This window comes from Ornithorhynchus anatinus, chromosome 3, assembly GCF_004115215.2.
Source record: "Ornithorhynchus anatinus isolate Pmale09 chromosome 3, mOrnAna1.pri.v4, whole genome shotgun sequence".
NCBI lineage: Eukaryota > Metazoa > Chordata > Mammalia > Monotremata > Ornithorhynchidae > Ornithorhynchus > Ornithorhynchus anatinus.
In genome coordinates, this window is record NC_041730.1 from 76,494,687 (window position 1) to 76,509,990 (window position 15,304).

At 43.3% G+C, this 15,304-nt stretch overlaps 1 protein-coding gene across 6 annotated transcripts in view; it reads left to right on the forward strand.

The window, feature by feature from the left end:
- Positions 1-15,304, forward strand: part of RAI14 (retinoic acid induced 14) — a 153,177-nt gene that overhangs the window by 118,396 nt on the left and 19,477 nt on the right. For all 6 annotated transcript variants that reach the window (XM_029060516.2, XM_029060517.2, XM_029060514.1 and 3 more), the window contains exons 5-10: positions 4,035-4,099; positions 6,369-6,426; positions 7,196-7,266; positions 9,658-9,764; positions 12,894-13,072; positions 13,300-13,328. In XM_029060516.2, the coding sequence (XP_028916349.1) occupies positions 4,035-4,099; positions 6,369-6,426; positions 7,196-7,266; positions 9,658-9,764; positions 12,894-13,072; positions 13,300-13,328 (509 nt within the window). The remainder of the gene's footprint in view (positions 1-4,034; positions 4,100-6,368; positions 6,427-7,195; positions 7,267-9,657; positions 9,765-12,893; positions 13,073-13,299; positions 13,329-15,304) is intronic.

The following is a 15,304-nucleotide window of genomic DNA, read 5'->3' on the forward strand; positions in this document are numbered from 1 at the left end:
GCTGACTTGTTCATTCCAAGTGCTTAGTACAGTGCTCTGCACATAGTAAGCGCTCAATAAATACTGTTGAATGAATGAATGAGCTATAAAGGGGGAGGACATTCCAGGCCAGAGGCAAGATGGGAGCAAGAGGTCAGTGGTAAAATAGATTAGATTGACGTAGAGTGAGTAGGTTGACATTAGAGGAGCAAAGTATCCAGGCTGAGTTGCAGTAGGAAATCAAAGATATAATGAAGGTGATTAAGTCGTAGGAAGTAGGGGTAGGCAACTGAGGAGTGTCTCTTCCAACTTTTGCAAGCACTTAGTTCAGTGCTTGGCACACAGTAAGTGCTCAGTAAATGCCATTGATTTAAAGCTGTGGACATAAATGCTGTAGGGGTGGAGTGAGTTTCAAAGTGCTTAGGGATTCTGGTCTAAAGGACATATAAGTAACGCAGAAGAGAGGAGGATAGGGTGGGGCTGGAGAATTGATTGGGAAATTTCCACTTGGATATAATGCTGAAAAGAGTTTCCAGGAGAGTGTGGAAGCTACTGTCACCTCTTTAGGATGCTGTCCTTTAGCGTGATGATGGTGGAGTCGTCTTGTTAGCAGAGAACATGTCTACCAACTCTTATACTGCATTCTTCCAAGCACTTAGCACGGTGCTCTGCACTCAGTAAGCACCCAGTAAATACCACTGATTTATTTGGTGATATGTGGGAATGAAAAGAGAAGACTGGCTTCCCGGATCATTTTCTACAAAAATGCTCAAAAGATATGTCACCCCTCTCCTCAAAAAACTCCAATGGTTTGCCCATCCACCTCCGTATCAAACAAAAACTCCTCCCTATTGGCTTTAAAGCACTCCATCACCCTGCCCCATCCTACCTCACCTTGCTTCTTCTCTCCTTCTAGAACCCAGCCTACACACTTTGCTCCTCTAGTGCTAACCTTCTCACTGTGCCTCGATCTTGCCTGTCTCTCAGCTGACCCCTTGCCCAAGTCCTGTCTCTGACCTGGAATGCCATCCTTCCTCAAATGTGACAGACAAATACGCTCCCCCCTTCAAAGACTTACTGAAGGCACATCTCCAAAAGGCCTTCCCAGATTAAACCCCACTTTTCCTCCTCTCCCACTCCCTTCTGTGGTGCCCTGACAAGCTCCCTTTGTTCTTCCTCCCTCCCATCCTCATAGTACTTATGTACATATCTGTAATTTTGTTTATTTGTATTGATGTCTTTCTCCCCATGTAGACTATAAGCTCATTGTGGGCAAGGAATGTCACTATTTATTGTCATGTTGTACTTTCCCAAGCACCTAGCATAGTGTTCTGTACACCGTGAGCACTCAGTAAATAGGATTGAGTGAATTGAATGAATGAATGAAGATAACCTGCATCAAATTCATGTTTTGTGGTGGTCCATGATGACAGCTAATAGTGATAGCTTCATTTTGATCAGTCAGGGGTTTTTGAGCGATGACTTTGTGCAGAGCCTTGAACTAAGTACTTGCGAGAGTACAATAGAGTTGGCTGACATTATCCCTGCCCTCAAAGGGCTTAAAGTCTAGGAGGGGAAACATCTTGAAATAAATTACAGATAAGTGAAGAAACTGACTACGAGGATCTGTGCCCAAGTGTAGTCAGTCAGTCAATCATATTGAGTGCTTCCTATATACAGAGAACTGTACCAAGCACTTGGGAGACTACAATATAGCAATAAACAGACACATTCCCTGCCCACAATGAGCTTACAATCTAGAGGGGGAGGCAGATAATCATATAATTAAATAAATTAAATCTATATTCATAAGTATGTATGGGAGGCGGTACCTGAGTGCTTAGGGGGTGGGGCTAAGTGCATGATGGGGGCAGTAGGGAGGAAGATGAGAGCTTAGCCAGGGAAGGCTTTCTGGAGGAGGTATGATTTCAGTAGGGCTTTGAAGATGGCGAAAGTGCTGTTGGTCATGTAGGGAGACATTGGGAATCAGACATAACATGGCTATTTGGTGTTCCTATGGCCTGAGTTCTCCTTCAGTATGCAGGGGTTTGGCCTCAGGCTAACTCTAATGTATTTCTCTGAAAGGTTATATTCTTCTGAATGTATAAATCAGTATGGGGGAATAAAACACCCACTCTTTTTAGGGCTTTTGGCTACCTCCAGTTGTCAACCTATTTAGAGAGCAATTAAATAAGAGCAGCAATACAGCTTTGCCGAAAGGGTGGAATTAAATAACAGCAGCAGAGTTTCATGGATTTTCCTCCAGATTAAAGAGTAACTGAAAGAGACAGGTAACCTCAGGGGCAGGAAAGAACCATTAATTGGTCAATAATCTGAGGGAAACACCCTGTTCTGTGACTGTTATTAATTCTAATGAAACCCAAGTATTGGCAACTGGGGAGAGAAAATAAGCATCTGGGTTTTAAGGATGGTGAATTTTTTTTCAATAAGATTTGCAGGGTATTTATATGGGATTAATAGCACTATTTTAAATTTACAATTTCTTTTGTAAAACTCGGTCTGTGTCCTGGACATACACATGTGTTCTGCACAGCAGGCATGCTCAGTACAGAGGTTGTGCTCAGTACAGTGCTCTGCAAGTAGCAGGTGTGCTCTGTGAAGATGGTATGCTCAGAAAGGTGCTCTGCACACAGGAACACATGAATAACTCCCCAGAGCTTGCTCTGTGGAAGTCTTGTGAACAACAATCAGACCATGTGAACACTGTCTTTCCTTTAACATTTTCTTTTTCCAAATGAGGGGTGACCTTTCTGTCACTTTCATAATAATAACATCTTGAATTTGTAATTTTTTCTGGAATGCTTTTACGTGAAATGTTCTCATTTTATCCTCACACCATTCTTGTGAGAGAGGCACTATCCTGATTTTACAAATGAAGTAACCAAGGCCCAGAGAGATTACACAGAGCAGAGCCAAGATTAGAATTAAGAAACCAAATAAAACATAAAGAGCTGAGATACCATTCTTAAAAATAACCGACCTTGTCACCAAGGCTGTCCCCCAATTTCTACGTTAAGATCTAGTTAAAATAGTGTTAAGGTCAGTTTGCGAGGGGAGGAGATGAGTCATGAAGGTGAGTTGCATCGTTCTGGCTAGGCCAGACCGTGCCATCTCCACTTGGCTTCCTTGCCAGAAGCCGACGAGTAGAACCAGGTGGAAACAATAGTCGGGGACACTGGAGAGTGTACAAGCCCCGGCATGTGGGGGTGAGCTCAGATCTGGGTTTCAGGACATCTGGTGCCAGAGAGAACAAAGGAAGAGGAAATCCCCCGCAATTTATTCTATATGAAGCAGGTTAGAGAGGAGACAGAGATTGGTACTACCTCCAAAGCCAGGGAGCATAGAAAGACAGGGTAGTTGAGGAGAAAGATCTTGCTTGATGGTGATGGAACATTGTCTAGATTGCATGATGGCTAATCTGTTAATACTGTGCCTAAATACATTTGGGCTGCTTCAATCCAAATGAAGGCAAAGTGAATAAAATGTTCCTTTGATTCCCGAAAACCTGGGTTTCCCATCTCTGATAAGCTCGTTTGAAGGGAAAGCATGCTCCTTGTCATGCATTTTCAGTTGAGTTTTCTTTAAACTGACCCAGCATTGCTCTGAAGAGCTTTTCTTCCCCCAGCCACCCTGGGAGTCAGTGTGATTAAATGGAAAGAGCTGGGACCGGCAGTCAGGAGACACGGTTTCTAATCCTGGCTTTGTAGCTTGCCTGCTGCGTGTCCTTGAGCAAGCCAGTTATCCTCGCTATGCTCCAGTTTCCTCACCTGTAAAATGAGGATAAAATAATAATAGTGATGGTATTTGTTAAGCGCTTACTATGTGTCAAGTACTGTTCTAAGCGCTGAGGACTATTCTAAGCTCTGAATTTCTGCTCTCCTATCTATCTTCTACCACTATCCTGTGCTTGAACTTCCAAACTTTTATTTGCGATGCAACCTCTGTAGTAGAAAAGTCTGTTTGCTTGTCACTGCTCCCTGATGGAGATATGCTGAGTTTCTAAATGCTGGTATGCTTTTCCTCCTACCATTCAGGGCACAGTGCTTTACACCTTGCGGCAAAGAACAGCCACCATGAATGTGTCAAGAAACTTCTTCAGGTAAAGCAGAGACAATGCAAAAATCAGATTATCTCACTTGGTTTATTGGTCACTTGGTCATTACCCTTGTTTCTCCCCCTTGAAATTCATTAAGTACTCTCCCTTTTCACATAAAATCATCTTGGAATCTTATATTTTCAAGCCTCTGTCATCAACTTGAAAGATCACTCCCAGAGAGAAGCAGAATTCTTTACCAGTGTCCTGTGGGGTCCTCAATTCTACTAAATCCAATCAATCCATTTTCTCTCCCCAGCAGCCAACATAGAAACCCAGCCCCTAAGATTGCCCAGTTGGTCAGAATACCTTCATCCTATTGGCTTTGTCATTTTCTCTCCCTAATGGAAGGAAATCATTTTTATTTTATTTTTGGGAGGGATGGGGGTCAGGGAGGGGAGGGTTGTAAGCCACAAAGGCCTTTTTCCCTGTGACTGTTGAGGTGATTCTTTGACAGCTTCTAGAATGCTGTTCTTTATGTTTCAGAGTTTGGTGGCCATTTGGATTTTTAATCATGGGTTTGACTAGAGAGGCAATGGGGCCTAGTGGAAAGAACATGGGCCTGGGAGTCAGGAGATCCTGATTTTAGTCCTAGCTCTTCCCTGTGCCTGCTGTATGACTCTCTGCATTAACGTTTCTGAGCCTCACTTTTCTGGTCTGTAGAATAGGGGTAAAATACCATTTCTCTATCCCATAGATTGTGAACCCTGTGTGGGCCAGGGACTGTGTCCTGTCTGATTTATCTTGTAATCTACTCCAGTGATTGGCACATGGTAGGAACTTAAAAAATAAGATCTCAGTGATAACTATAACAAAAATTTTATAATCGGTATCAAACATTGAACGCAGAATCATGAGTGAAACTTAGCCAATAAATATTCACAAATAGCTGTTTCTTGCCACCCCCAACAGCAAAAACTCTACTTCCAAACATGAGCAAAAAGTAGGTTCTGGTCCAGATTCTACCACTTGTCTGCTGTGTGACCTCGGGCAAGTCACTGAACTTCTCTGTGCCCCAGTTACCTCACCTGTAAAATGGGGATTAAGACTATGAGCCTCATGTGGGACAGGAACTATGTTCAACCTGATTATCTTGTATCTACCCCAGCAGTTAATACAGTACCTAGCACAGAGTAAGCACTTAACATGCACCTATAAAAACAAAATAAATGAAAGATTCCTGTTGCCTTCTGGTCTTTTTGAAACAATATATAAGGCAGACTCTCACCTCACCAAACAGCCACAAAATACTTCTGGGTTGTATTATCTCTCACTGTTCATAGTTTCACAAGCCCCATTATGAACCAAGCAGCTTGTACCAATTGAGCTTTGCTCTTAGGCAGAACTGTGGTCACATTCTTAAGCTAGTTTCCGCTCCATTGATCACACAGTTCCGCTCCTAGTGTCTTGGATTAAATGTTGCAAGCTGTAGCCAGTGCCAGGAATGCTTAGGTTTATCCGCTCTCTGAAGCTGAATTCTAGAAAAATAATTATTATTCATTATCATTGGTGGTGTTCAGTCAGTTGATCAATCATATTTATGGTGCACTTACTGTGTGCAGAGCACAGTACTAAGCGCTTGTGCTGTTGTGTTAAATGCTTATTATGAAAGTCCTATGCCATGCACTGGATAGATACATGGTCATGGGATCAGACACTACAGTTCTCCACAGGACTCACAAAGAGGTAGGAAGAGCAGATGTCTCATCCCTATTTTACAGATGACAAAATTGAGGCCCAGAGAGGTTAAGTGACTTGTCCAAGGTCCCCAGGAGGCCAGAGGCAGCAATGAAATTACAGCCCAAGTCCCCTCTGACTCATGCTCTTTCCACTAGACCACCCAGGTTTCTCTAAAGGATTGGCTCAGGGGTTTGCATCATGATAGTTTTCTTCCCCTGGAATTTAGTTAAAACCAACTCTATCCTGGTGCAGGATGTTGGAGGTGTTAAAAATTCTAAGCCTTTTAATTGTTTTTTGCAAACTGATTCAGGGACTTCTCATTTTCTCCAAAGTCTAATAATAATAGAATTTTTATTCCAAGGATCCTTTCTCTGTATTCTGATTCCCATCCCAGGCCTACTTGACATCCTCACTGCTCCATCCTCCCTTTATACCAGCTGCTGAACCTTCTGGTTAGGAGGGCTGAACCTTTCATGCCTTTCTATAAAAGAGCTTGTAATGTAGGGGTGGAGGGTGGGGAGCATTGAATTTGATTTGAGTAGCTGCTCTTCAAAGCCTAATACAATTGTATATGTGTTATGTTTTTGCCTTAAAGTCTAAATGTCCAGCAGAGAGCATCGACAACTCTGGAAAAACAGCTTTACATTATGCAGGTAATTTTCCTTCTCTCTTATTGGAACATGTCTGCCCACTCTGTTCTATTGTTCTTTCCTAAACATTTAGTACATTGCTCTGCACACAGGAAGCAAGTCACTTAACTTATCTGTGCCTCAGTTACTTCATCTGTAAAATGGGGATCAAGACAGGGACTCTGTCCAACCTGATTATCTTCTGTCTACCCCAGTGCTTAGAACAGTGCGTGGCACACAGTAAGCACTTAATACCACAATCCTTCTTCTTATTATATACATAAATTCCATTGGTCATTAGCTATACAAGTAGTAACATACAATGAAACCAAAAATAAAATTACTCTGTGGATCTGCCTAGAACAATTGAAAATTGTGTCTGGAGATTGGAAACAAGTCAAAGCATCTTGTATCAGTAGCAGGGATAGTAACACATGTGTTTATAGCATTTTTGCTTCAGACCCTTAGAATTGTTCTTAGAACTGGCCAGCCAATGCGTGCTGTCTGGGTTATGAAATCAATAAATTGGCCAAGCTTAATTTGCTCATGGGCAGAGTGATATGCATTCCCAAGAACCCGGCGGGGATCTGAGGGTCTTAGCAACTTTCTGACTGTTGTGGAAATGGCATTCCTTCTTAATCCTCAGTTGTAAATTCTGAGGATTTACCTGGATTTGAGTGGTAAGGGGATTTCCCACTGCAAAAGTAGCCATATGATCTGGTTTGGTGTTTTTTGTTTCTCTCTCTCTCTCTCTCTCTCTCACACACACACACACACACACACTTTTCTCCAGCGGCATTTGGCTGTCTTCAAGCGGTTCAGGTTCTGTGTGAGCACAAAAGCCCCATTAACCTCAAGGATTTGGTGAGTGCCAGTGATTACACCCCCCAATCCCCCGGTCCCCCAAAACACAAGACTTATTTTTCCCATTAGGTCATCTTGCTGGGGAGGGAGAATGGCCTGGGCTTATGTGTGGGACAAAGAGAGTGGAAAATGGAGGCTGCAGGTCCTCATTTAGGACTGTTGATTTAGGTGAGAGCAAGGGGTGCTTCTGATTTCTGGACTGTAAGGGAAACGCAGGTTACTTAGCAAAGCGGAACATTAGAAACTTCTAGCTCTGCATTGTTGGAGGTCTGCTTGAAACTACCTTCCCCTCCTGCCCCACCACAGTGCTTAGATTCTAGGCCCAGTTATGGGGATTCTCAATCACCCTGAATTGCCTGGCCTTTTTTGTTAACCAGACTTACTATTATCTGCCCCCAACTCTGTGAGCCCCAAATGGAACAGGGACTATTTCCAAACTGATAATCTTGTCTACTCCAGCACTTAGAACAGTGCTTGGCACATAGAATATCCTTAAAAATATCATAATTATTAGTAATGTTATTATTAGGATTATCCCTCATTCCCATAATGCTGTGAGATTTCTGTTAAAATGACTGTGTTACACTTTAAACCCATTGGAGAAAAAAGTTACATAAATCGGTAGCCCTGGATTGATCTCTTGGGCCGTCTTAAAGGGGGCACAGTCAACGCAGTATGTGAATTCACTATCTCACTTAGAGCATGGATTCTGCCAGTGGTAGTCTTACCTGCCGCTGGACCCTAAAGTTTGGGTTTTGGGAAGGGAAAAGAAGGCCAGAAATAGAAAGTGGGAAAGGTTTTTGGGGGTCAAGCCAAGGGAAAGATGATAGATATCAAGGTTGCTGAGAGCTTTTGGTGCCCATCTCCTTTTTATGAATGGCCCTGCCATATCCACCCATTTAGTGATTTAGGGTTCATTCCATCAGCTGTCAGAGGAATCCTAGGTGAGAGGGTTGATCTTGCCAACTTTCTCGGCTTTTCTTCCTCTCCCCCTAGAACTTCCAAGAGAAGCAGTATGGCCTAGTGGAGAGAGCATGGGCCTGGGAGTCAGAAGGACCTGGGTTCTAATTCCAGTTCTGCCAATTGCTTGTTATGTGACCTTGGGCAAGTCACAACTTCTCTGTGCCTCAGTGTCCTCAACTGTAAAAGGGGGGATACCTATCTGCCCATCTACTTAGACTATGAGCCCCATGTGGGACAGGGACTGTGTCCAACCTAATTAACTTGCACTTACCCCTGTGCTTAGAACAGTGTTTAAAATATAGTAAGCACTTAATTAAAAAAAACTACCCAGAAGTCTCCTGTCTTGTAGACTGAGTTCGAGAGGCACCTCACTGATTCCCCCTTAGTGGTTACAAGCTATGGGATGCTAGCAATGACTCAAAATTGAAGCCAGCCTGGAAGTTGCACCCAAGGGAAACTGCAAGCCATGTCTTTACCCCTTCTTGCTTCCCTACCCCCAGTCAAATCGTCCGGTCTGGTTGCCAGGTTAGGCCATGATGGATTGGAATAGTTAAAGTTTAAAGTCTGTATTGTACTCTCCCAGGGCTTAGAACAGTGCTCTGCACATAGTAAGTGCTCAATAAATACCATTGATTGATTGATCAATGTTGATAGGACTACAAATGCAGTGATTATGGTTCGGGAACCTAATAAAATCGATCTATATTGATTCCCTTCTGGGAGATGAACAGGGAAGGGAACTCAGCTAAGTATATAGGGGAGCTTAATAGAGGAAAAGACATGGTTCCCCAAGGAGCTTGCAGTCTAACAGGGGAGATAAGTAGATATAAAAATTTTAGAATTAGGAAGAAAAAGGGATAGAGATGGTTATGAGAGAAAGGATAGGGAAGTAGAGGATGTCAATTTATGGTATTTATTGAGTGTTTATTGTGTGCAGAGCACTGTACTAAACACTTGGAAGAGTACAATACAACAGAGTTTGTAGACACGATCCCTTGTCCACAAGGAGAGAGTTCCGGTCTGTCAGATTTAGAGGGATGGAGGGAGTTTCAGGCCAAGGGAACAGGGGTTGGACAATAGGAAAAAGGGGTTGGAGGTTGGATTGGTGAGAGAAATGTGAACAGGTTAGTTTGAGAGAACTGTAGAATGGACTGTGGGGTAGTGGATGAAAAAGGTAGATAAAAGAGGAGAGAGATTGTGGAAGACCTTGAATCCAGTGGTCAGGATTTTTTTCTTGATAGGGAGGAAAATGGGAAGCCCTGGAAATTGTGATGAAGCAAGGGTGCTGAATGATATTTTAGGAAGATGGTTTGGGCTGCCAAATGTAATATGATTGAAGAAGGGAGACAGAGGAGGCAATGGGGGCCTCTCTGTGAAGCTGGCATTTCTTCTGCAAGGTGAAAATGTTGATTTACATGTGTTTCCTAGGATGGGAATATACCTCTACTTCTTTCAGTACAAAATGGCCATACCGACGTCTGCAGGCAGCTCCTGGATCATGGTGCGGATATCAATTCCAGGGACAAAAATGGAAGGTACCTGAAATTGAGTTTCAATGAAGGAACAATTTAAAAAGTTGTACCCCTGTTCTGATGCTTCTCTTTTTCTTTATTTTTGCCTGCTATTTTCACACCATTGATTCTTTGAGCCACGGCCACAGTTAGCAATTCTCGCTTTTAATGGAAAGTTTGTTGTTTGTGACCAGTTCCTTTCACACTGGCTCCCCACTAACAACTTCTAGGTGTCTCCAATTGGGCCCCCAACAAATAGATTCGTCATTTCTGCTATACCATAGTAATTGGGCTCCTTGTATTCTGGAAAAATCATTTAAAAAGCACTGATTCGATGGGAATTAGTAGGTTATGGGGTAAATGGTGGAAGTCACCCTGGCTGACATTTTTCAATTCAAATTCCTATCAATCAGTGTTATTTATTGAGGGCTTACTGTGTGCAAAACACTTCAGTAAGCACTTGGGAGAGTAGAGTACAACGGAATTGGTAGACACTTTCTCTGCCCACAAGGAGCTTTGCAGTCTAGAGGAGGAGATTTACAGTCTAGGGGAGGAGCTCTGCAGCCTAGGAGAGGAACTTTACCTTCTAGGGGAGGAACTTTAAAGTCTAGGGGAGGAGCTTTACAGCCTAGAGGAGGAGTTTTTACTACCTAGGGGAGAAGTTTTGCATCCTAGGGGAGTAGCTCTGCCCCGTAGGAGGGGAGCTTTACAGTCTAGGAGAGGTACTTCACAATCTAGAGGAGGAACTTTACAGTCTAGAGGAGGAGCTTTACAGTCTAAAGCACAACACCAATTATAGCCACTTCACAATTCTTGTGACCCAGAGTTACATCCTGCACTACACTATGTGCTGGTGTATCCCAGGATCCTAAGCCCTGCCCCAAATGTTATATCCACTCACTGCAAGAAAGTTCTTTCCTTCCCCAGGACCTCCTCCTCTCTCCCCACCCCCTTCTTTCTCTCTCCTTTAAGCCTAGTAACACCTGCAGCAGTAAAGCCCTGCCTTCCACTTCCAACTGGTAGCCCCACCTTCAAGCCCAAGCCCAGCCAGGGATGGGAACAGGGAAGACCAGGGCAGGATAGGGACAGTAGATGAAAAAATGACGTTGCAGACACTGCCAGTGATGTTGCCCACCTATCTCTCTTCCTCTTCCCTCCTTTTTGCCCCTGTCCTCTGCCCTCTCCCCAACTATGGATACCAATCCAAGGATGGGAAGAGGAGGTGACATGTGGCTTGACACAGTGGTGTCATGCATATAACTCATTTTAACAAAAAGACAAAACATTGGAGGAGGGAGAAGGTGGGAAAGAAGGGGCCAAGTTTGGAGTGCCTGAAGGAGACAGGAAAACTACTTGGAATAAGGTAAAGCAGAAAAGGAGAGGGGGAGAGGCACAGACAAAGAGGGAATTTACTTCACTGCACTGACAAGTTAAAGCAACGATGAAAGAAATAGAGTATGGGGTGAGTAGTGAGGAAACGTGAGAGAAGAGTTTGGGTTATGGGAGAGGGTGAGGGGCAAAAAAACCTCTAGGAACAGGGGATAGGAACAGGGTGGGAAGGGATTTACAGTGTCATTTCTACTTACCTGTAGGGTTTGGCCACCATGTCAAGACTGGTTCTGTAATGGGATCTAACTAATTGTATGCAAGTCTATGGTAAAGGGTACCTCATGAGACATCTGCATTTCAGAGAACATAACAGGTGTATCGTGGGTCTCTCCCACATTATTGTTACATTCACCGCTAGCAAAACGCTCTCCACCTTTGCCATTCATTGTTATTAGGCTATATTAAATACTGGAAAGTTGTACATCACAAAGAGCTCTGCAATACAGTGCCAGTAGGGCTGAGAAAGAGGCTGAGAAGGCTAGCAACATCATGTTGTGACCGATTCTATGCACACTACTGTTTCTTCCTACACTGAAACACCAATGCCAGCTTGAGGATTGTCTTACACCAGAGGCAGACATGTGGAAAGAACATCTCCAAAGCTTCCACCGTGTCCTGTCCAAATGTTATAATGAAACCATGTGTTCTAGAAGAAATATCTCTAACTGATGTTTTGCAAAGTTAGGGAGAAGACCTATCCCGTTCATCACAAACAGCCATCCCTTTTATGGAGGTTTGTGGGGGCTGAAGCTACAAAGTTTGAAAGCCCCACACTGATGTAAGGAGCTGTGGGCCTGCCCAGATAAATTTGAACCCTACTTGCCCACTGAAATGTAAACACCACCTATCCTGAGGATCCTTGGAAAGACAATTGGGATGAGGGAAGTGTAGGGGAGAAACAGAAGAGGAATGGGGAAAATAGATATGAAAAATGGGAAGCAGAAGACCTGGGTTCTAATCCCAGCTCCACCACGTGTTTTTTTTTTTTTGGAATTTAAGTATTTACTATGTGCCAGACACTGTATTAAGCACTGGGGTAGATACAAGCTAATCAGGTTGGCTACAGTCTCTGACCCACATGGGGCTCAGAGTCTTAATCCCCACTTTACAGATGAGGAAACTGAGGCACAGGAAAGTTAAGTAACTTGCCCAAAATCGTATAGCAGACAAGTGGCAGGGCAGGATTAGAACCCAGGACCTTCTGACTTTCAGAGCCATGCTGTATCTACTAGGACATTCTGCTTCTCAGCATGTGTCTTCTGTGTGACCTCGGGCAAGTTACTTTATTTGTTCGGGCCTCAGTTACCTCATCTATAAAATGTGGGTTCAATACCTGTTCTCCCTCCTACTTAAACTGTGAGCCCCATGTCAAACAGGGACTGGATCCGATCTGTGCATAGTGTACCCACCCCAGCATTTAGTACGGTGCCTGCATACACATACTAAGCACTTAAGTACCATTAAAAAATGTAAAGCTCACAGAAATCTTTGTGTGAAAAGAACCTAAGTTAATGGGTCACTCTGCACTCTCTTGTCCCAGTATTGTCTCAACTGACATGCTCAGAGGAAGGAATTATTTTCCAGCAAAGGAGCTTCCCATTTCATTCAGTTCATTCAGTCATATTTATTGAGAGCTTACTGTGTACAGAGCACTGTACTAAGTGCTTGGGAGAGTTCAGTACAACAATAAACAGGTACATTCCCTGCTCACAACGAACTTACAGGCTAGATAGAACTGATTAAGTGATCGCTTTTCTCCCACAGGACAGCGCTGATGCTGGCTTGTGAACATGGCAGCTCTGACATCGTGGAAGCTCTCGTTCAAAAGGGGGCTGACTTGAACTTGGTGGACTCTCTCGGACACAATGCCCTTCATTATTCCCAGCTGGTGGAAAATGCAGGAATTCAGAGCCTCTTAGTATCCAAAATCTCTCAGGATCCTGGTATGTGAAAGAAAATAGCCAGTGTTGTTTTAAATTTAGTCTCTCTGACTTTCCCTAAAGATTAAAAGAATTTGCCCAGTGAAACACATTGCATAATCCTTCGTAGAATAATTTGGAGAAATAGGGAATTTAGACACTGCTCTATATTCTTCAGCTGAGAAATGGGTGAGGACATGGGTGTCTATACAAATTATGAAGTACAAATTATTTTTTCTTTTCCTCTACAGATATAAAGACTCCAACAAAGCCAAAGCAGGTTTGATCATTTTTGACTTTAGCTCTCTATTACAGATGTTTGAAAATGTTCCACCCATTCATGTTTTTGATCTAGGAGGAAAATAAAGTGCATAGCGGAGCTGAAATACCATCTCGGGCTTTCATCTGTTATGCCACGGCAAATGTGTACTGGATGTTTTGAGAAGCTATTTCAAATCACAGTTCAACAGCATGTGGCATTAAAATTTTAACTTCTGGATGCATTTTTTCAACAAAATGAACTAATACTCATTTCTCTGTAGTGGAAGAATTGACCCAGTCTTAGAATTGAAACCCCAGGACAATATATTGTGTACATCAAGGTCGTAGAGACTGCCCCAATTATATTATTTTCATTATTCATTTTAATTACAAATTCCAGTAACCAGAAACATAGAAAGATTATTAAATGAAAGGGAAAAATGACAGAGTGCTTTATTTTCCTAGATTTATTTAATGAAGTTAGCACATTCTAAAATACCTGGAAGGTTGCTTGGAGTGGAATTAGTTTGAGGAAACTACTTTTTCAGATTTTTAGGGTCTGGGATCCCTCCTGAAGGTTTTTTTTTTCTTTTAGCAATCTGACCCCTTCAACCTTAAGGATATTATTGGTCTGTTATTGTAAGAGTTCTTAATCATGTGTCTGGTTTCTTGAAAAGAACTTTTCATCAGGAAACTTATTTGTACAGATGTTATTTTAATGCTTATTAAAATAAATGTGGTGGAGAAAATCCTCACCTAGATCCTGACTGGGTTAATTTACTGGCTATCATGTGTCCCAGATGGATCAAACCACTTCCAGGAAGTACTAGAAATCTGCCTTCCCTAACCCCAAGATACATTGATGAGGGGAAGCATTTTTAAAGAGCTCCTTAATCGCTAAGTTGAGGTTCAGAGTTTCTGACCTTCAGAATTCTGTCAGTGATCCAGAGCGAGGGTCATTAGCGTGGATGACAATCTCCTTGACCTTTTTATCCCCGTGTATTCTGCCATCCCTCTCTGCCATGTTGGGTGGTGAGAGTTGGTTAGCTCAATGGTGTGGGTTTAGCTGTGCTCCTATTTCCATCATTTGGGGACCATCAAGGACAGTACTGGCAATTTTTCCTTCCCCACCATGTCCCAGCCTGATTGCCCACTTCTCTGCCCCTTGGTCTCTCCCCCATCCATGGCTAATTCAGTACTTAGTCCTCCCAAAGTAAGCTAGATCACAGAGGGAGAATGATTGTGCTGAGATGCCCTGAAGCCAAAGGCAGCCTCGGGGGATCACTGTCAGTGAAGGGAAAGGGAAGATAAAAGGGGAATCACATCAAAGGCCCAGGAGCCAGCCCTAGAAAGCCTACTGGACATTAATTCATTTATTCAGTCATATTAAGTGTTTACTTTGTGCAGAGCACTGTTCTAAGCACTTGGGAAAGTACAATGCAACAATAAACAGTGCCAATCTCTGCCCACAATGAGCTCACAGTCTTGGTCTTCCAGTTGCCCAGGACTAGATTTGGTGGGTTGGAGGGAGTGGGGCCTCTGAGGAGCTACTGAGGTCTAGGGAGAGGAGAGTGAGAAAGGATTTCAGGAGTCGACCCGGTAACCACATGGTGGACAAGGGAGCCAGTCTGGGGACAACCAGTTGGATGGCGGCACGACCACCTCTTGTTCCGGTGGGGGATGTGGGCCGGTGAGCCCAGAACTCAGAGATAACCTGAGGTGCTGCTGTCGAGGCAGCTTTATTACCTCTTTTGAGGGAAGGCAGTGCACATTCTCAAAGACAGGTGATGCAATTTTTGAACCATAAGGGGATAAAAGAGAGTGAGTGAACAGTGGGTTTGAAATTGCTTGCGACTGATTCGTCATCCTCAATTTCCCCACCATCCAATACCCATCAAATCTGGTTTGGATTTGTGTATATGCTTTGTTCTCATATTAAAGCATGGTTTGTCATAAGACATTTGGAGCATGCTCAGACCCTTTGTGGGTTTGCCA